This window comes from Macaca thibetana, chromosome 18 (assembly GCF_024542745.1).
Source record: "Macaca thibetana thibetana isolate TM-01 chromosome 18, ASM2454274v1, whole genome shotgun sequence".
Classification (NCBI taxonomy): domain Eukaryota; kingdom Metazoa; phylum Chordata; class Mammalia; order Primates; family Cercopithecidae; genus Macaca; species Macaca thibetana.
This window is the reverse complement of record NC_065595.1, coordinates 71,342,052-71,362,110: the sequence shown is the minus strand read 5'-3', so window position 1 is coordinate 71,362,110 and position 20,059 is coordinate 71,342,052. Positions and strand designations below refer to the sequence as shown.

The following is a 20,059-nucleotide window of genomic DNA, read 5'->3' as shown; positions in this document are numbered from 1 at the left end:
CCTCCTGATCCACCCTCCTCGGCCTGGCATTACAGGCGTGAGCCACCATGCCTGGCCTTTTTTCTCTTTTTAAGAGGCAGGGTTAGCCGGATGTGGTGGCTCATGCCTATAATCCCAACACTTTGGGAGGCCAAGGAGGGAGGATCACTTGAGGTTTGAGACCAGCCTGGCCAACATGGTAAAACCCCGTCTCCTACTAAAAATACAAAAATTGGCCGGATGTGGTGGTGCATGCCTGTAATCCCAGCTACTCGGGAGGCTGAGGCACGAGAATCGCTTGAACCCAGAAGGCGGAGGTTGCAGTGAGCCAAGATCACGCCACTGCACTCCAGCCTGGGTGACGCAGCGAGACTCTGTCTCAAAAAAAAAAAAAAAAAGAGAGAGAGACAGGGTCTCACTCTGTCACCCAGGCTGGAGTGCAGTGGTGTGATCATAGCTCACTGCAGCCTCAACCTCCAGGCCTCAAGTGATCCTCCCTCCTCAGCCTCCCAAGTAGCTGAGACCACAGGCACTATGCCCGGTTAATAAAAACCAAATATATTGTAGAGACAGGGTCTTGCTATGTTGCCCAGGCTGGCCTTGAACTCCTGGGCTCAAGCAGTTCTCCTGCCTTGGCCTCCCAAAGTGCTGGGACTACAGGTGACAGCCACGGTGCTAGCCAGACAACTGTTTTTTGAATGAATGGGAATGACTTGCTCCTACTGCCTTTTTATTGTTTTTTCCTTTGGAGGATTTTCCAGTAAAAACAAGAAGACCTGCCAGAGAAATTCTATAAGAACTGTACCACTTCCACCTGGCTTTTGAGAAGAGAATGGGCAGTGTGGGGATAGGCAGAGGTGTCGTTCCAACCCGGGCTGCGTAATAATGGGTAACCCGAGGAGTCCTGGCAAGTGCTGGTGCTTGGAAGCAGCCATAGGGACTTTCCTTCAACTGGACTGCAGTGTGGCCTGGGCATTAGGCTTTGAGAAGCTCCCTGGGGATTCCGGAATGCAGTGAAGCTTGGAAACCAGGTAGTAGAGGGAGTAGGGGCAGGCAGGGAGGCCAGGCAAGAAGCTGTTGCCCTAGATAGGAAAGACATGGGCACCTGCCCAGAGCAGTAGGATGAAACCTGCTCAGAATTAAGGTGCTTATAGTCAACAGGGTTCAAGGAGAAGGAAAAGAAGCACACCCCACCCCCTTTCCTCTTTGTCTGTCACCTGCTCCTCTCCAGCACCCCTCCACTTACGGGGTCTGGCAGGTTGGCTTGCTGTGTCCCTCTCCATGCCCTTGCCACCTTGTGCCATAATTCTGGGTGATGTCAATATCCTCAAGAATGACCTACCCAGAGGCCTGTGGTCCCTGGGCCTATCTTTTTTTTTTTTTTTTTTTTTTTAAGATGGAGCCTCATTCTGTCACCCAGGCTGGAGTGCAGTGGCACGATCTCGGCTCACTGCAACCTCCACCTCCCGGGTTCAAGTGATTCTCTGCCTCAGCCTCCTGAGTAGCGGGGATTACAGGTGCCCAACACCACGCACAGCTAATTTTTATATTTTTAGTAGAGAGGGAGTTTCACTATGTTGGCCAGGATGGTCTTGAACTCCTGACCTCAGGTGATCTGCTCACCTTGGCCTCCCAAAGCTGGGATTACAGGCGTGAGCCACTGCGCCTGGCCCTTTTTTTTTTTTTTTTTGAGACGGAGTTTCACTCCTATTGCCCAGGCTGGAGTACAATGGCGTGATCTTGGCTCTTGCTCACATTTTGAACTCTTTCACCTCAAAAATCTCAAACTCCAGTATCCCACTCTGAGGACCTTCTTCCTCCCTAACAGAACCTTGACTTTGTGGTGGTACCCATCTCATACTCAGTGCCTCAGGGAAGCCGCCCCCTTGCTGCAAGGCTGCCTTGTGGTCTGAGGGTCTGAGGTTCATTTAGGAGCCTTCATGTGACCCAGCACAGGCCTGGGAGACAGGAGGGTGTCTGCTGAGAGACTGCCAGGAAAAAGGCCCTTGGTCCAAAGCACAAGTTTTTTTCATTGGTTAGCTTCTGGAACTAGTGTGGCCATCTCAATGCCAACAGGAGGGTAAAAGTCACCAGCAAGAAAGAAAATGTAAAGCCAGGCATGGTGGCTCATGCCTGTAATCCCAGCACTTTGGGAGGCTGAGACGGGCGGATTACCTGGGACCAGGAGTTTGAGACCAATCTAGGCAACATGGCGAAACCCCATCTCTACTGAAAATACAAAAATTTAGCCAGGAGTGGTGGCAGGCACCTGTAATCCCAGCTGCTTGGGAGGCTGAGGCAGAAGAATCACTTGAACCCAAGAGTCAGAGGTTGCAGTGAGCCAAGATCACACTATTGCACTCCAATCTGGGTGACAGAGTGATAGTCCATCAAAAAAAAAAAAAAAGAACAGAAAGAAAAAAAGAAAGAAAGATGAAAGAAGGAAAGGAAAGCGATGAAAGAAAGAAAAGAAAGAGAGAAAGAAAGGAAGAAAGAGAGAAACAGTAAAGAAACAGTTCTCAAGGACATAGCCAGCCACTCCCTCATAGGCTGCCCTGGCTGCCACAACAAAATTCCACAGACTGGGCAGCTTAAACCCATTTATGCCTAGCGTTCCATTATCGGAACGCTAAGCATGTGGGAGCTATTTATATTCTACTGCTCAAAGTAATTGCCAAGGTCTGATAGCAAAAATTCAAAAAATTGCAACTTCAGGCATAAATGGGTTTAAACATCAATCAGTTCTCAGGGTGCTGGAGGCTGAGGAGATCAAGGCCCTGGTGGATTTGGTGTTTGGTGAGGGCTGGCTTCCTGGTTCTTAGATGATGTTTTCTTGCTGCGTTCTCATGTGGCAGAAGGGGTGAGGGAGCTCCCTGGGGTCCCCTTTTTTTTTATAAGGGCAGTCATCCTGTTCATGAGGCTCCACCTTCACGACCGGATCACCTCCCAAAGGTACCATCTCTGAATACCACCACTGGAAGTTAGGCTTCGACGTATGAATTTGAGGAACACAAACATTCAGTCTAGAGTAATTCAGCCCACCAGAGACCCTCCTTAGCTTTGGTCGTGGTTCTTTATTATAAATGTTGAATTGTTGAATCCCATCTGAATGTACATGTATCTTTAAGCCTTCACTGGTCCCCTACACTCTGAGCACTGCCTCCAGTCCTTCCCTCTTTGCCACCTCACTCAAGTGGTACCTTCTCTTTAACCTCACAGCCACCCCCAGCCCCCAAACACTCCATTAGCTCCTATTCCCAGCCCTCGTATCCTGCCCATCCCACCTGTCCTGCACCTCATCAGGGCTAATCTGAGCTGCTCCTGCTCTGGTCTTTCCATTCTCTCCCTCCGTGCTGCAGTCGGCCCTCTCTGGTAGGAGCCCAAATGACTCTGTGCTGCTGGAGAAAAGGCATGATCTTACTTGTTTTATCCAGGTCCCCTACGGGTAATACATTCATCCTTGGTCATCACCCTCCCCCATCCTGGACCATGCTCCCCACAACTCCTTGTCAGTTCCCGGCCCCTCTCTCTCTGGGCTGATGACTTTGCTTCTTGCCACGTAGAGAAAATTAATCCAAAAGTGTGATCTCTATTGCCTTTGGGCCCTTTGGTTAGATAGGGTGGAGCTGCATGTTGCTTTGTGCTGGTTAAGGGCACAGGCTCTGGAGCGGGGCTGCTGGGGCCCACACTGGGTCACCACTCATTCATGGCCTTGGATGGCCCACAAGTGGTCGTGAGTACTGACGCGGTGTCAGACACAGGGCGAATATCCCGTCTGCAGGAGATGCTGTCACAATCTGGACCCAGGCCAAGCTCCCCACTGCCCTCTGTCCTCAGGTGACGCCGACTTCACCAACTCTCCGCGGTGCCGGGGTTGGGGGGATCTGCTCTGCCAGTCTTCTCTACTCAAATTTCGGTTTCTTCCACCCTGCATCCCACCCTGGATTATACATATGGCCAAGTCTTTTAACTTAAAAAAAAGAAAGAAAGAAAGAAAACTCCCTTCCCAGCCCTTGCTTCTGTCTGTGGTTCCCCAAAGGAGTTACACCATTTCCGTTGTTTCACCCACCTGGACCCTGCCCACCCCAAACAAACCCGGTGGGGATTGCCTGGGCTTTGTGGGAAACAAAGGAGCAATCCCCAATCGCCAACCACTCCAATAGAAAAAGATGTACTGTTCTTTTTTTTTTTTTTTTTGAGACGGAGTCTGGCTCTGTCGCCCAGGCTGGAGTACAGTGGCCGGATCTCAGCTCACTGCAAGCTCCGCCTCCCGGGTTCACGCCATTCTCCTGCCTCAGCCTCCCGCGTAGCTGGGACTACAGGCGCCCGCCACCGCGCCCGGCTAATTTTTTTTTTTTTTTGTATTTTTTAGTAGAGACGGGGTTTCACTGGGTTATCCAGGATGGTCTCGATCTCCTGACCTCATGATCCGCCCGTCTCGGCCTCCCAAAGTGCTGGGATTACAGGCTTGAGCCACCGCGCCCGGCCATATGTACTGTTCTTAAGTAAATAGTAAGTGGAGCCATGCCCTTTGTTAGAGGGGCGCTCCTGCAGAGACGGACCTGGCCTACCCCTCAGCCCTTGCGGAGAGTTAGCCGCAGGGCGGCGCATGCGCTCTGGACAGCAGCCCAGAAAGGCCCTCTAGGCAGGCATGGGGTGTGCGGGCGGCCAGGTGACACACGGGTCTGACTCAGCGACGCCCAGCAGTCCCTTTGTTGTTGTTTCAGTTTTATAGTTTCTGTAGAACTGGAAAGATGCCACCCAGAAGGGCGGGTGGCCACCTGTCGGCTGGCGGAACAGCACCAGGATGCAGCTGTTCCTTTGGACCCCGGCTGGGCCTCTCAGGCAGGGAAATCAGGACTGTGTCTTGTCACCAGCAGGTGTGGGAACTAGGAGTGAAGACTTCCAGGAAATGGAGAATTTTGAAGAAAAATTCATCCCTAGCCTTTATCTCTTAAGGCTGCGATGCCTCTTCTCCATTTCTTTGGCTTGAGAACCACAGTCATCTGCCTGGTTGCAAAAGCCCATTTTTTTTTTTTTTTTTTTTTTTTTTTTTTTTTTTTTTTTTTTTTTTTTTTTTTGAGACGGAGTCTCGCTCTGTCACCCAGGCTGGAGTGCAGTGGCCGGATCTCAGCTCACTGCAAGCTCCGCCTCCCGGGTTCACGCCATTCTCCTGCCTCAGCCTCCCGAGTAGCTGGGACTACAGGCGCCCGCCACCTCGCCCGGCTAGTTTTTTTTTTTGTATTTCTTAATAGAGACGGGGTTTCACCGTGTTAGCCAGGATGGTTTCGATCTCCTGACCTCGTGATCCGCCCGTCTCGGCCTCCCAAAGTGCTGGGATTACAGGCTTGAGCCACCGCGCCCGGCCGGATTACTCTCACCATCCTAGCAGTTTATGCTGGCAAATGCCAACCCGTGCAGAGAAGCACTGGGAGTCTGTCTTCCAGGCTGCTCCACCTCCTGTCATGTCCTGCAATTGTTCCCCTCACTTCCCATTCTAGTCATTCAAAAGAATGGTCCATACCTGCTCTCTCCAGCTTGCTGTTGTCCCACTTAGTTCTTCTGCGACGTGCTATAATGGGCTCCTGAAACTTGACTCCTTAATCGTCAGTAACCATCAAACGTGCCACTCCGGTGGGTACTGTTCAGTCCTCATCTTTCTGGACCTCTCTACGCACTTGAACTCAGGTGACTCTTCCTGAAACTCCACTCCCTTGGCTTTCGTGACACTCCCTTTCACTGCCTCCTTTGCACACTCTACTTATCCTCCATCTTTCTGTTCTTCTCACTCAATACCTCTCTTTCTGAGTGAACTCATTGAGTTTCACAGTTTCCACTGATTCCCTAACTAACATCTCTATCTCAGATTTCTACCCAAGCTTCATTCCCACACATCCAGCTACTTGCAGGCATTTCCTGAGGCAGCTAGCAGTCTTCCTTCCTCAGCCTCTTCCACAAATCTTTCAGGTCGGTGGCATCACTTAGGCACCCCAGGCTGGAGAAGAGGGAGTGACTGCTCACTCCTTACAGCCAACCAATCCTCAAGTCCTCTGAAATTTACCTCTTACAGATTGTTTTGGTTCATTCCCTTGTCTACATCCTTTAAGAGGCAATAGGGGCCGGGCACAGTGGCTCATGCCTGTAATCCCAGCACTTTCAGAGGCCAAGGAGGATGGATTGCCTGAGGTCAGGAGTTCAAGACCAGCCTAGCTAATATGGTGAAACCTGTCTCTACTAAAAATATAAAAATTAGCCAGGCATGGTGGGGCATCTCTGCAGTCCCAGCTATTTGGGAAGCTGAGGCAGGAGAATTGTTTGAACGTGGGAGGCTGAGATTGTAGTGAGCTGAGACCATGCCATTGCACTCCAGCCTGGGTGACAGAGCAAGACTCTGTCTCGAAAAACAAAACAAAACAAAACAAAAAAAAGGCTGGTCGCGTTGGCTCACTCCTGTAATCCCAGCACTTTGGGAGGCTGAGGCGGGCAGATCACGAGGTCAGGAGTTTAAGGACAGCCTGACCAACATGGTGAAACCCCATCTCTACTAAAAATACAAAAAAATTAGCGGGGCATGGTGGCACGTGCCTGTAATCCCAGCTACTTGGGAGGCTGAGGCAGGAGAATCGCTTGAACCCAGGAGGAGGAGGTTGCAGTGAGCGGAGACCTGCCTGGCAACAGAGTGAGACTCCGTCTCAAAAAAAAAAAAAAAAAAAAAAGAGGCAATAGGATTTAATAGTTAAAGACATGGGTTTGGAAAGGAACAAACTTGGGTTCCAGTCCTGGTTCCCCTTCTACAAGTCACTTAATCTCGCTAAATGTCAACATCATTCATGAAGTGGGAATACTAGTAGCACTACCTGGTGGGACTTGTGAGAATGAAATGAGAACATGTGTGAAGTCCTTAGCACAGTGATGCGAAGCAGTGCACCATGTGAGCGAGCTCCTCTCAGGTTGCTGTTGTATGACCAGCCCTACTGTGCGGCCCTTTCAGGTCTGGCTCTGGCTCACTCCTCTGGAAGACTTTAACAGCCAGGCAGTTGGGACTTGCCCCTTGGGGCTCCCTCTGCTGGCACGCCCTCCCTGCCTCATGATGCCCGCCTGGGTGCCTGTCACGCCCCTCCGTCATCCTGCAGTCCTCCTGCTGCCTCCGTTGACACCCAGCGCATTGGTTCCTCATTACTGCACTTATGTTTGTGTTTCTCCCACTAGATTAAAGATGCAGCTTTCTAGGCTCCCCCATACCTTTCGAATGGGCATTTCTGGGGTGAAAACCAGAAACAATACATATTAATGAGCAGCCCAGGCAATTACAATGCTCCCTAAAGTTTAGAAAGTAGTTCTGCATGGACTCTGAGCTCCTCAAGGATGAGACCTGAGCCTCCTTCATCTTTGTGTACCCAGGGTCTAACCCAGGTGGTGGCAAACGGTAGTCACTTGAACATTGCTTGTTCAGTGAGTCAAGGGTGACTCCTAGGGGTTGTAAACTAGCTATTGTAAACATGGCTTGGCCATGGGGTGGCGGGGGCTCCGTCTAGTGTAATTACTGACAGAGCCGTCTAGTCTAGTGTGTTTTGAGCCGTATCCGGGAAGCCCTATGACCTTATTGACCAGCTCGGGGGTAAAGCTCGGAGGAGTTTTTCAAGCAGTGGTCCTACTTTTTGCTTGCATATATTCAGATTCTATACACTGAAATTCCATGTCAAATTTTTTTTTTTTTTTTTTTTTTTTTGAGACGGAGTCTGGCTCTGTCGCCCAGGCTGGAGTGCAGTGGCCGGATCTCGGCTCATTGCTAGCTCTGCCTCCCAGGTTTATGCCATTCTCCTGCCTCAGCCTCCCGAGTAGCTGGGACTACAGGCGCCCACCACCTCACCCGGCTAGGTTTTTTTTGTATTTTTTAGTAGAGACGGGGTTTCACCGTGTTCGCCAGGATGGTCTCGATCTCCTGACCTCGTGATCTGCCCGTCTCGGCCTCCCAAAGTGCTGGGATTACAGGCTTGAGCCACCGCGCCCGGCTCAAATTTTCATTTTTATAAAAGACTGCTGCTAAAAATAAATAAGTTTGAAAACTGCTGTATCAGAAAGTTTGTTTTAACTTAGAGAGAAAACCATTCTCCCAATAGGTAAGAAGATTCTGAGGGGATGTTTCCCATTTGTCATAGATATTTGCCTCATCTATTACCCCAGGACTATAACAAAACTCAGGCTGTAGTGTTTCGCTGATCCGTAAATACAATGGTAGTGAAGATCTTATTTACAGAGACTTCAACCTGCCACGGTGTCACAGCAAGGTGCAGAAGTAGCTACCTGCTAGTGCCTAGCTACCTGCCAGCACCTAGCTATTCTAAGAACTTATAGAATATTACTGGAATCCAAGGACATGATCTCTTACTAAATTCACAACCACCTTGAGACTCAAATGGACAAGATGTACCAGAGTATTATGAAAACAGAGCAGGACAGGCATGTGGCTCATCCCTATAATCACAGTGCTTTGGGAAGCTGAGGGAGGAGAATAGCTTGAGGCCAGGAGTTTGACACCAGCTTGGAAGGATAGCCAGATCTCATTTCTAAATTTTTTTTTTTTCTTTAGACGAAGTCTCACTCTGTCGCCAGGCTGGACTGCAGAAGTGTGATCTTGGCTCACTGCAACCTCTGCCTCCCGGGTTCAAGCAATTCTCCTGCCTCAGCCTCCTGAGTAGATGGGACTATAGGTGCCCACCACCACACCCAACTAATTATTGTATTATTTTAGTAGAGATGGAGTTTCACCATGTTGGGCAGGAAGGTCTCAATCTCTTGACCTCAGGTGATTCTCCCACCTTGGCCTCCCAAAGTGTTGGGATTACAGGTGCGAGCCACTGCCCCCGCCAAAAGAAAATTTTTTTTAAATAGAACAATTAGCTGGGTGTGGTGCTGTGAGCATGTTGTCCCAGATACTCAGGAGTCTGAGGTGGGAGGAGTACTTGAGCCCAGGAGTTCAAGGTTATGGTGAGCTATGATCACACCACTGCACTGCAACCTGCGCAACAGGTGAGACGCTGTCTCTGAAAAAACAGAGCACATCCCTTTTAGTTTGTGTGGTATGTGTCTTCTTTTCAACACCTACATAGAATTGCTGAGGTAAGGTGAGACGTGGTAGCTCACACCTGTAATCCCAGCACTTTGGGAGGCTGAGGCGTGTGGATCACCTGAGGTCAGGAGTTTGAGAGCAGCCTGGCCAACATGGTGAAACCCCGTCTCTAATAAAAATACAAAAAATTAGCCGGTGTGGTGGCGGGCACCTGTAGTCCCAGCTACTTGGGAGGCTGGGGCAGGAGAATCACTTGAATCCAGGAAGCAGAGGTTACAGTGAGCCAAGACTGCACCACTGCACTCTAGCCTGGGCAACAGGCTCAAAAAAAAAAAAAAAAAAAAAAAAATTGCTGAAGTAAGTCTTTTCAATACACATCTTACATTCTCCTCCTTACTTCTATTTCTGGGCACTTTAATTCTATCCGATCTAGCTTACAGAGCTTCTCACTAGGCTCCTCACAAACCATTTCCTTCTCAGCTTTCAAATGCCTTCTCACATTATGCCTTCTGGGATTGTGGTACTGTACTCAAAAGATGGCTTATACAAGGAGTTTGGTGTACCAAAGCAATCGTCACATTTTTTTACAAGAAGACACAATGGGAAACATCTAGAAACTTTATGATTTGAGTATACTATTGTGGTCAACACTTCTAGAAAAATATTTGATCACTACCAAGTAAAAGGGTGATAAAGAATCTTGTAAATGTTCTGCAATTGTCATTCATGCAACATGCATTGGTAGCACCCTGGCATCTGTGACATAATTCATGGTCTTATTCATTATCATCTGGAAGACAGCAACTGGACATTGTGTCTTTTCTATTCCTTTACCTGAGGCCAGTTGCCAGGAATAGTAGCACAAACCAAGAACACAACTGGAAAAGATTATGTCAGCTTCACTTTAGAGAAAACACAGCATTAGGTTGTTCATGGAGATGAACTACGAAGAATAGAAAAATTATTTTTTGAAAAATCCAGACCAGCCTTGTGAACACATTTGAAGGTTTTTTGGAAATGCATGGCGTTGTCTAGAGATTCATGGGGCTCTCCTGACGCCTAGTGGGCAACCATATACAGTGCAACTCTAGGTGAGCGAGCTCAAGCCCTAGCCATAAAACACACATTATTTTCTAAAAAATACTGTTTACCAAGCAATCTCTCTGCTAGGAAACCATCCTCTGAATGGACGCTGGCACATGTGTATATATGCATGTACCAATAAGAATACTTGGCTGGGTGCGTGGGCTCATGCCTGTAATCTCAGCACTTTAGGAGGCCAAGATGGGAGAAGGATCACTTGAAGCCAGGAGTTCGAGACCAGCCTCAGAAGTATAGTGAAACTCCGCCACAAAAAATTTAAAAATTAGCCAGCTGTGGTGGTGCAGGCCTGTAGTCACAGCTATTTGGAAAGTTGAGGCTTGAGCCTGGGAGCTCAAGGCTGTGGTGAGCTATGATCGTTGCACTGCACTCCAGTCTGGGTGACAAAGCAAGACCCTGTCTCAGAAAAAAAGCTCACGGTGGCTTCTGAAATAAAAAGAAATGAGAAATAGTCTAAATGACGCTTGGTGAGAAAACTATTAAAACTTTACAAGAGAATACAATAGAGCTTATTAATGACTGGGGGGGAACTATATGTTATTAACATATAAAAATATATGTTAAGCAAAAGAAAAAATCAAGGTGCATAAAGTACACATTCATTCATGTAAACATAAGTTTTTTTGTTTGTTTGTTTGTTTTACGACAGAGTCTCGCTCTGTCACCCAGGCTGGAGTACAGGGCACCATCTTGGCTCACTGCAACCTCTGCCTCCTGGTTCAAGCAATTCTCATGCCTCAGCCTCTCTTGTAGCTGGGACTACAAGCACATGCTACCATGCCCAGCTAATTTTTTGTATTTTTAGTAGAGGTTGAGTTTTTACCATGTTGGCCAGGCTGGTTTCAAACTCCTGGCCTCAAGCAATTCACCAGCCTTGGCTTCCCAAAGTGCTGGGATTACAGACATTAGCTACCACACCTGGCCTAAAAATTAGTTTTATATGCTTGCAAATACATATAAAATATATGGACACACACACACACAAAAAAAACTACCTAGAAAGTTACCTTTAAAGGCTGGGCATGGTGGCTCATACCTATAATCCCAACACTTTGAGAGGCCAAAGCAGGTGGATCACCTGAGGTCAGAAGTTAGAGACCAGTCTGGCCAACATAGTGAAACACTAAAAATACAAAAATTAGCCAGCCATGGTGGCAGGTGCCTGTAATCTCAGCTACTTGGGAGGCCGAGGCAGGAGAATAGCTTGAAATCTGGGAGGCAAAGGTTGCAGTAAGCCAAGATCAGCCACTGCACTCCAGCTTGGGTGACACAGTGAGACTGTCTCAAAAAAAAAAAAAAAAAAAACAAAAAACAAAACTAGGCTCCATGGCTCACACTTGTAATCCCAGCAATTTGGGAGGCCGAGGTGGGTGGATCACAAGGTCGGGAGATCAAGACCATCCTGGCTAACCCGGTGAAGCCCCACCGTCTCTACTAAAAATACAAAAAAATTAGCTGGGCATGGTGGCAGGTGCCTGTATTCCCAGCTACTTGGGAGGCTGAGGCAGGAGAATGGCGTGAACCCGGAAGGCGGAGCTTGCAGTGAGCCAAGATCAGGCCACTACACTCCAGCCTGAGTGACAGAGTGAGACTCCATCTCAAAAAAAAAAAAAAAGAAAGAAAGTTACCTTTAAGATGTGAATATGAGAAATGAAGAGGCTTTTACTTTTCATTTTGTAACTTTGTTTCCGTCCACACTGATGAAAAAAAATTATACTGAACTTTTTTTTAAATTAGAAAGACAGAGTCTTGTTCTGTCACCTAGGCTGGGGTGCAATGGTGTGATCACAGCTCACTGCAGCCTTGAATTCTGGGCTGAGGCAGTCCTCCTGCCTCAGCCTTCTGAGTAGCTTGAACTACAGGCATGTACCAGCACACTGAGCTAATTTTTAATTTTTTTTTTTTTTTTTGAGATGGAGTCTCGCTCTGTCACCTAGGCTGGAGTGCAGTGGCGCAATCTCAGCTCACTGCAATCTCCACCTCCCGGGTTCAAGCAGTTCTCTGCTTCAGCCTCCCAAGTGGCTGGGATTACAGGTGCCCATCACCACACCCGGCTAATTTTCTTTTACTTTTTTTTTTTTGAGACGGAGTCTCGCTCTGTCGCCCAGGCTGGAGCGCAGTGGCGCGATCTCGGCTCACTGCAAGCTCTGCCTCCCGGGTTCATGCCATTCTCCTGCTTTGGAAAACTCAGTTTTCATAGGTTAAACGTAGTCATATGACTCAGCATGTCCGCTCCTGGGCATCTTCCCAAGATAATTGAAAGGATATATCCACACAGAAACCTGTACATGTGTTCATAACATATGTACATATGCTGTGTTCATAGCAGCATTATTCATGATCGCCAAAAACCAGAAAGAGCCTAAACATGTTATCAACTGAATGGATGAATGAAATGTGGTGTATTATTACAATGGAGTCTCCCGAGTAGCTGGAACTACAGGCATCCGCCACCATGCTCAGCTAATTTTTTTTATTTTTGGTAGAGACAGGGTTTCACCATGTTAGCCAGGATGGTCTTGATCTCCTTAACTCGTGATCCGCCCGCCTCAGCCTCCCAAAGTGCTGGGATTACAGGCATGAGCCACTGCACCTGGTCTTTTTTTTTTTTCTTTTTTTTAGACAGAGTCTCACTGTGTCTCCCAGGCTGGAGTGCAGTGGCTTGATCTCGGCTTACTGCAACCCCCCACTCCCGGGTTCAAGCAATTCTCCTGCCTCAGCCTCCTGAGTAGCTGGGATTACAGGTGCATGCCATCACGCCTGGCTAATTTTTGTATTTTTAGTAGGGATGGGGTTTGTCATGTTGGCCAGGCTGGTCTCGAACTCCTGACCTCAAGTGATCCGCCAACCTCAGCTTCCCAAAGTGCTGGGATTACAGGCATGAGCCACTACACTTGGCCTAATTTTTAAATTTTTTGTAGAGATGGGGATCTCGCTGCGTTGCCCAGGCTGATCTCAAACTCCTGGCCTCAGGTCATCCTCCCTGCTTGGCTTCTTAAAGTGTTGGGATTCTATAATCCACTGCACCTGGCCCCATCGTTATCCTGAAACTTTTATATTTCAACGTTTTACATTTTTTTGCTCTTAAAACTATTACATATTTATTACAGGATATTTGGAAAATATACATAGTCATAAAATTATTTTTTCAAAGTACTTGTAATCTCAGCACTGAAAAAAATAGCATCCTTTAATAGTCTTAGATTGTGTTATATTTTATTTGAATAGGTAATATTTTCACATGGTTCAAAAAGGTAAACACTGTGAAAAAGCACACACGGAGAAGCTCAGATGGTCCACACCATCCTGCCTGCTGCTGGCAGCCACGTTCATTAGTCTTGCACATTCTATCAACCACCCCCCCAGCCCCTGGCAATCCCTAATCACTGTCTTCTGTCTCCATGGATTTGCCTATTCTGGATATTTCATATGTATAAATGCAATCTTTTTTTTTTTTTGAGACGGAGTCTTGCTCTGTCGCCCAGGCTGGAGTACCGTGGCTGGATCTCGGCTCACTGCAAGCTCCGCCTCCCGGGTTCACGCCATTCTCCTGCCTCAGCCTCCCGAGTAGCTGGGACTACAGGCGCCCGCCACCTCGCCCGGCTAGTTTTTTGTACTTTTTAGTAGAGACGGGGTTTCACCGTGTTAGCCAGGATGGTCTCGATCTCCTGACCTCGTGATCCGCCCGTCTCGGCCTCCCAAAGTGTTGGGATTACAGGCTTGAGCCACCGCGCCCGGCCTAAATGCAATCTTATATGTGGTCTTTTATCTCTGACTTCTTTGTTTCCAAGGTTTATCCATGCTATAGCGTGTATCAGGTCTTCATTTTATGGCTGAATAACAATCCATTGTAATAATACACCACATTTCATTCATCCATTCAGTTGATAACATGTTTAGGCTCTTTCTGGTTTTTGGCGATCATGAATAATGCTGCTATGAACACAGCATATGTACATATGTTATGAACACATGTACAGGTTTCTGTGTGGATATATCCTTTCAATTATCTTGGGAAGATGCCCAGAGTGGACATGCTGAGTCATATGACTACGTTTAACCTATGAAAATTGACAGTTTTCCAAAGCATTTTATAGTCCTACTAACATGAGGGTTCCAATTTCTCCACACTCTTGACAATACTTAATATCTTTTCTTTTTTTTTTTTTGAGACGGAGTCTCGCTCTGTCGCCCAGGCTGGAGTGCAGTGGCCTCATCTCAGCTCACTGCAAGTTCCGCCTCCCGGGTCTATGCCATTCTCCTGCCTCAGCCTCCCGAGTAGCTGGGACTACAGGCGCCCGCCACCTCACCCGGCTAGTTTTTTTTTGTATTTTTTAGTAGAGACGGGGTTTCACCGTATTTAGCCAGGCTGGTCTCGATCTCCTGACCTTGTGATCCGCCCGTCTCGGCCTCCCAAAGTGCTGGGATTACAGGCTTGAGCCACCGCGCCCGGCCTGACAATACTTAATATCTATATTATTTTTTACTATCTAGTATTTTTTATTACAGCTCTCCTAGAGTGTGAAGTGGAATCTCGTGGTTTTCTTTTTTTTTTTTTTTTTTTTTGAGACGGAGTCTCGCTCTGTCGCCCAGGCTGGAGTGCAGTGGCGTGATCTCGGCTGACTGCAAGCTCTGCCTCTTGGGTTCACACCATTCTCCTGCCTCAGCCTCCCAAGTAGCTGGGACTACAGGCGCCCGCCACCGCGCCCGGCTAATTTTTTGGTTTTTTTAGTAGAGACGGGGTTTCACTGTGGCCTCGATCTCCTGACTTCGTGATCCGTCCGCCTCCGCCTCCCAAAGTGCTGGGATTACAGGCTTGAGCCACCACGCCCGGCTTGTAATTTTGTTTTTTTTTTTTTTTTTTTTTTTTTTTTTGAGACGGAGTCTCGCTCTTTCGCCCAGCCCAGGCTGGAGTGCAGTGGCGCGATCTCGGCTCACTGCAAGCTCCGCCTCCCGGGTTCACGCCATTCTCCTGCCTCAGCCTCCCTAGTAGCTGGGACTACAGGCACCCACAACCGCGCCCGGCTAATTTTTTGTAATTTTTAGTAGAGACGGGGTTTCACCGTGGTCTCGATCTCCTGACCTTGTGATCCGCCCACCTCGGCCTCCCAAAGTGCTGGGATTACAGGCGTGAGCCACCGCGCCCGGCCTAATTTTGTTTGTGTGTTTGTTTTGAGATGGAGTCTGGCACTCCAGGCTGGAGTGCAGTGGTGCGATCTCGGCTCACTGCAATCTCTGACTCCCGAGTTCAAGTTATTCTCCTGTCTCAGCCTCCCGAATAGCTGGGACTACAGATGCTTGCCACTATGTCTGGCTAATTTTTTTTTTTTTTTTTTTTTAGTAGAGATGGGGTTTCTTTCTTTCGTCTTCTTCTTCTTCTTTTTTTTTTTTGAGACGGAATCTCGCTCTGTCACCCAGGCTGGAGTGCAGTGGCGCAATCTTGGCTCACTGCAACCTCCACCTCCCGGGTTCAAGCGATTCTTCTGCTTCTGCCTCAGCCTCCTGAGCACCTGGGACTACAGGTGTGTGCCACCATGCCCGGCTAATTTTTGTATTTTTAGTAGAGACGCAGTTTCACCATATTGGCCAGGCTAGTCTTGAACTCCTGAACTCGTGATCCACCCACCTCAGTCTCCCAAAGTGCTGGGATTACAGGCGTTAGCCACCGTGCCCATCTCCTCCCTCCCTCTCTCCCTCCCTTCCTCCCTCCCTTCCTTCCTTCTTCTCTTTCTCTTCTCTCTTTCTCTCTTTTTTTTTTTTGAGTGGAGTTTCACTCTTTTTGCCCAGGCTGGAGTGCAATGGTGCAATCTCGGCTCACTGCAACCTCTGCCTTCCGGGTTCAAGTGAATCTCCTGCCTCAGCTTCCCGAGTAGCTGGGATTACAGGTGTGCATCACCATGTGCAGCTAATTTTGTATTTTTAGTAGAGATGGGGTTTCACCATGTTGGCCAGGCTGGTCTCAAACTCCTGACCTTAGGTGATCCGCCTGCCTTGGCCTCCCAGTGTTGGGATTACAGGCATGAGCCACTGCACCGGGCCAATTTGTGTCATTTTCTTTTTTCCTGATTGGTCTGAGTATTGATCTTCTCAAAGAACATCCTTTGATTTCATTCATTTCTCTCTTTTAGTTTTTAATTTTATTGATTTTTGCGCTTATCTTCTTTTTTTTTTTTTTTTTTGAGATGGAGTCTTGCTCTGTCGCCCAGGCTGGAGTGCGGTGGCCTGATCTCAGCTCACTGCAAGCTCCGCCTCCTGGGTTCACACCATTCTCCTGCCTCAGCCTCCTGAGTAGCTGGGACTACAAGGCGCTCGCCACCACGCCCGGCTAATTTTTTGTATTTTTAGTAGAGACGGGGTTTCACTGCGGTCTCGATCTCCTGACCTTGTGATCCGCCCGCCTCGGCCTCCCAAAGTGCTGGGATTACAGGCGTGAGCCACCGCGCCCGGCCGCGCTTATCTTCTTTCTCTTCTTTGGTTTTACTTCATTTTCTTAGTCTAGCTTTTTTTCTTTTTTGAAGATGAGGTCTTTCTGTTTTGCCCAGGCTTGTCTGGAACTCTTGGGCTCAAGTGATCCTCTCACCTCAGCCTATTTCTGATACTGATTTCTAATTTAATTTCATTGTGGTTAGAAAATATGTTTTATAAGACTTGATTCCTCTTAATATTTTTATGGCCTATAATATGGTTTATTTTGATAAGTGTTCCGTGAAAACTTGAAAATAATGTGTATTCTGTTGTTATGAGTAGTTTTCTATAAATGTCTATTCGATTTCTTTGGTTGTGTGTAAGTCTTTTATATACTTAGTATTTTCCTGTCTAATTGTTCTGTCAATTATCAAAAGAAGGATTTGAAATCTCCAAATATAATTGGAAGTTGTTGTTCTGTCAGTCTTTGCTCCCTGTATTTTAAGCTTCTGTTAATGGGAACAAAGATGTTTACGTTGTTATGTCCTATTAATGAATTGACCCCTTTATTATAATAAAAATCCTCTTGGCCAGGTGTGGGTGGCTCACATCTGTAATCCCAGCACTTTGGGAAGCTAAGTCAGGAGGATTGCTTAAAGTCAGGAGTTTGAGACTAGCGTGAGCAACAAAGTGAGACTCCATCTCTACGCAAAATAAAAAAAGTCGAGTGTGGTGGCGAGCGCGTGTGGTCCCAGCTACTTGGGAGGCTGAGGCGGGAGGATCCCTTGAGCCCAGGAGTTAGAGGCTGCAGTGAGCTACGATTGCACCACGGCATTCCAGCCTAAGTGACCGAGTGAGACTCTGTCTCTGGAAAAGAAAAGAAACCCGATCCTATTCATCCTTAGTGATATTCTTTCCCCTGAAATTAATTTTGTTTGGAATTTCCTTGCCCTAAAATCTGTCTACTCAGTTTTCTTTTGTGCGAGCATGGTATGATGGTGTTTCTGGTATATCTTTTTCTTATTGTTTTACTGCTATTGGGGTAATCACAGGACTCACCTGGTTTGTCTCCTGTCTCTCAAGGATTACTGTCCTTTGCCTGAGGTCCAGCGTCGCAAGCCTGGGCGACAGAGCGAGAGCCCGTCTCAGAAAACCCCCCAATCCCCCACCTCGGTTCAAAGACCTCTCTTTTTTTCCTCCGCTGTCACGGTACAGGAAACAATGTGTAGTTTCCACTACCTGAAAGACTCGACTTGCTCTCCAAGAACCAGTTCCCCGACAGGGTTCCCAGAGCGCAGGCTGCACGGCCCCAACACTCCCTGCTGCTTGTGAATCTTCGCATTGCCTTCCCAGGGTCAGGAATGTGCGCTTCGGTGTCTCCAGAGCCTAGCAACACCCGACGACTGAGCTGGCGCCGCTGGAGCCTTCGCTACTTCCACCTCGCTCCTAACTGGCTGGCCCACCCAGCTGCCCAGGCCCGGGAGCCCAGGATCCCAGGCGCGCGTCTCCCCTTAGTCCCCGCCTCCAGCCACGCCCCCCACTCCTCCGTCGGCCTCGCCTGCAGCTCCCTCTCGCCCTCCCGGTTCTTCCTTGGCCCCGCCTCCAGCCACGCCCCCCACGTGCGCCATCGGCCCTGCCCCCAGCTCTCGCTCGCCCTCGCCTGTCCGCCCTCGGCTCCGTCCCCGCTTCGCCATCGGCTCCGCCTCCAGCTCCCCCTCGCCCTCTAAGGTCCTTCTTCGGCCACGCCTCCAGCCGCGCCCCCAACGCCGCTCCGTCGGCCCCCGCCTCCGGTCCCGCCCCCACGCTCCTACCATTTGGTCCGCTCTCCTGCACCGGCTGAGGTCGCGGCCGGTTTCGGAGAGAAGACGTCGACGTCAGCGCGCCGGGGCGGGGCTGGCGGCGGGAGACGCCGCGTTGAGAGCTGGGGCTCCGCTGTGAGCCGCGGGCGCGCTGCGCTGCCTGGCGGCCTCTCCCCGAGCGGAGCCTGCTTCCCGAGGCCTCCAGTCGTCGCCTGCCCGCGCCTGCGCAGCGTCCCGGGCCGAGAGGGCCACGGCGGCGGTCATGGCGCACCGCTGTTTGCGGCTGTGGGGCTGGGGCGGCTGCTGGCTCCGCGGCCTACAGCAGCTGCGCGTGCCTGGCGGCGTGGGCCCGGGCGAGCAGCCCTGCCTCCGGACGGTGAGTCCTACCTGGGCGCCCGGCGCCCTCCACCCGGCCTCGGGCCCACTTCCGGCTCGGGAGAGCGGGCGTCAAGGTCACTGGCCCCCGCCCTGCCGCCCCACGCGGGCCGTCCCTGCCGAGGGCCGCGGCCCCCCGCGCTGTCTCTTCGCCGACCGCTGAGCGCCGGTTCGCGCCCAGCCCTGCCGGTGGGATTCGAGTTTTGAAAACGCGCAGCTCCAGTAGAGCCGGGTCTTGGCGCTTCACCGGGGCGGCTGAAGCCTCGAAGGTCATGTTGGCTTGGTGGCCGTCCTTGTCCCCGCGTTCATGTCCCGGGAGCACGGAAGGAAGGCGTCTGTAGTTTTGAGTCAGCAGCACGAGCACGATGTTGTCGCAAGGACGGGTTTTGGAGTCAGGCTGCCTAACCTCTCCGAGTCTCCGTGTTCCCGTCTGCTGAATGGGGCCATTGCGGGCATTCCAGGACTGGCAGAATTAGCTATTATTATTAAGAATGTCACATTTTCGGAGCAGGGACTCTGTGTTCGTTGCATATTAGAGCCTGCTATCAGCGGGAGGCTCTTCCTCTGTTGGTAGCCATCCCTCTAGATACACACACAGGACCTGATACATGTTGCTGACATAATGATAGTGTGTGGACAGAACCATGGCCGTGATCTGCCTCAAGGAAAGGTTCACGTGTCCAATAATCGCTCTCACTGTTTAGGTGACTGTTCCTCATCCTCACGGTGGTGTACGGGTGGTGGTTGAGGTCCCCGGGTCGGCCAAGGGAACCTGGCTTGGCCTCCTGCTATCCCAGCGCCCTTGAGGTAGTCAGCTCAGCGTCTTCACTGTGAGGGGAGATAGGCCGGTGCGGGAACTCACGCCTGCGATCCCAGCACTTCGGGAGGCCGAGGCGGGAGAAGCTTGAGTCCAGGAGGTGGAAACCAGCCTGGGTAGTGTAGCAGACCCTCCGATCTACAATTTTTTTAAAATTTTTTATTTATTTATTTATTTTTAGATACAGGCTTTTGCTTCGTCGCGCAGGCCGGAGTGCAATGGTACAAACACAGCTCACTGCAGCCCCAGACTGAAGCAATCCTCCCGCCTCAGCCTCCCAAGTATCTGGGACTACAGCACCATGGTTGATTTTTAAAAATTTCTGGAGAGGCCGGGCGCGTTGGCTCACACCTGTAATCCCAGCACTTTGGGAGGCTGAGTCGGGCGGATCACCAGGCCAGGAGAGGGAGATCATCCTGGCTAACACGGTGAAACCCCGTCTCTACTAAAAATACAAAAATTTAACCGGACGTGGTGGCGGGAGCCTGTGGTCCCAGCTACTCGAGAGGCTGA

The 20,059-nt window shown here is 49.6% G+C and overlaps 2 protein-coding genes and 1 non-coding gene across 3 annotated transcripts in view; 1 reads left to right on the top strand and 2 right to left on the bottom strand.

Annotated features, from left to right (window-relative positions):
* Positions 1-20,059, bottom strand: part of PRELID3A (PRELI domain containing 3A) — a 182,047-nt gene that overhangs the window by 25,568 nt on the left and 136,420 nt on the right. The gene's annotated exons all lie outside the window — the stretch shown is intronic.
* LOC126941577 (U7 small nuclear RNA) lies at positions 728-789 on the bottom strand. The gene has a single exon (XR_007721364.1). It is a non-coding gene; the product is annotated as a U7 small nuclear RNA (small nuclear RNA).
* The window catches only part of AFG3L2 (AFG3 like matrix AAA peptidase subunit 2), a 50,082-nt gene continuing 48,471 nt past the window's right edge, over positions 18,449-20,059 (top strand). Inside the window, exon 1 of the mRNA XM_050767553.1 lies at positions 18,449-18,730. Coding sequence (XP_050623510.1) covers positions 18,617-18,730 — 114 coding nt within the window. The 5' untranslated portion in view covers positions 18,449-18,616. The remainder of the gene's footprint in view (positions 18,731-20,059) is intronic.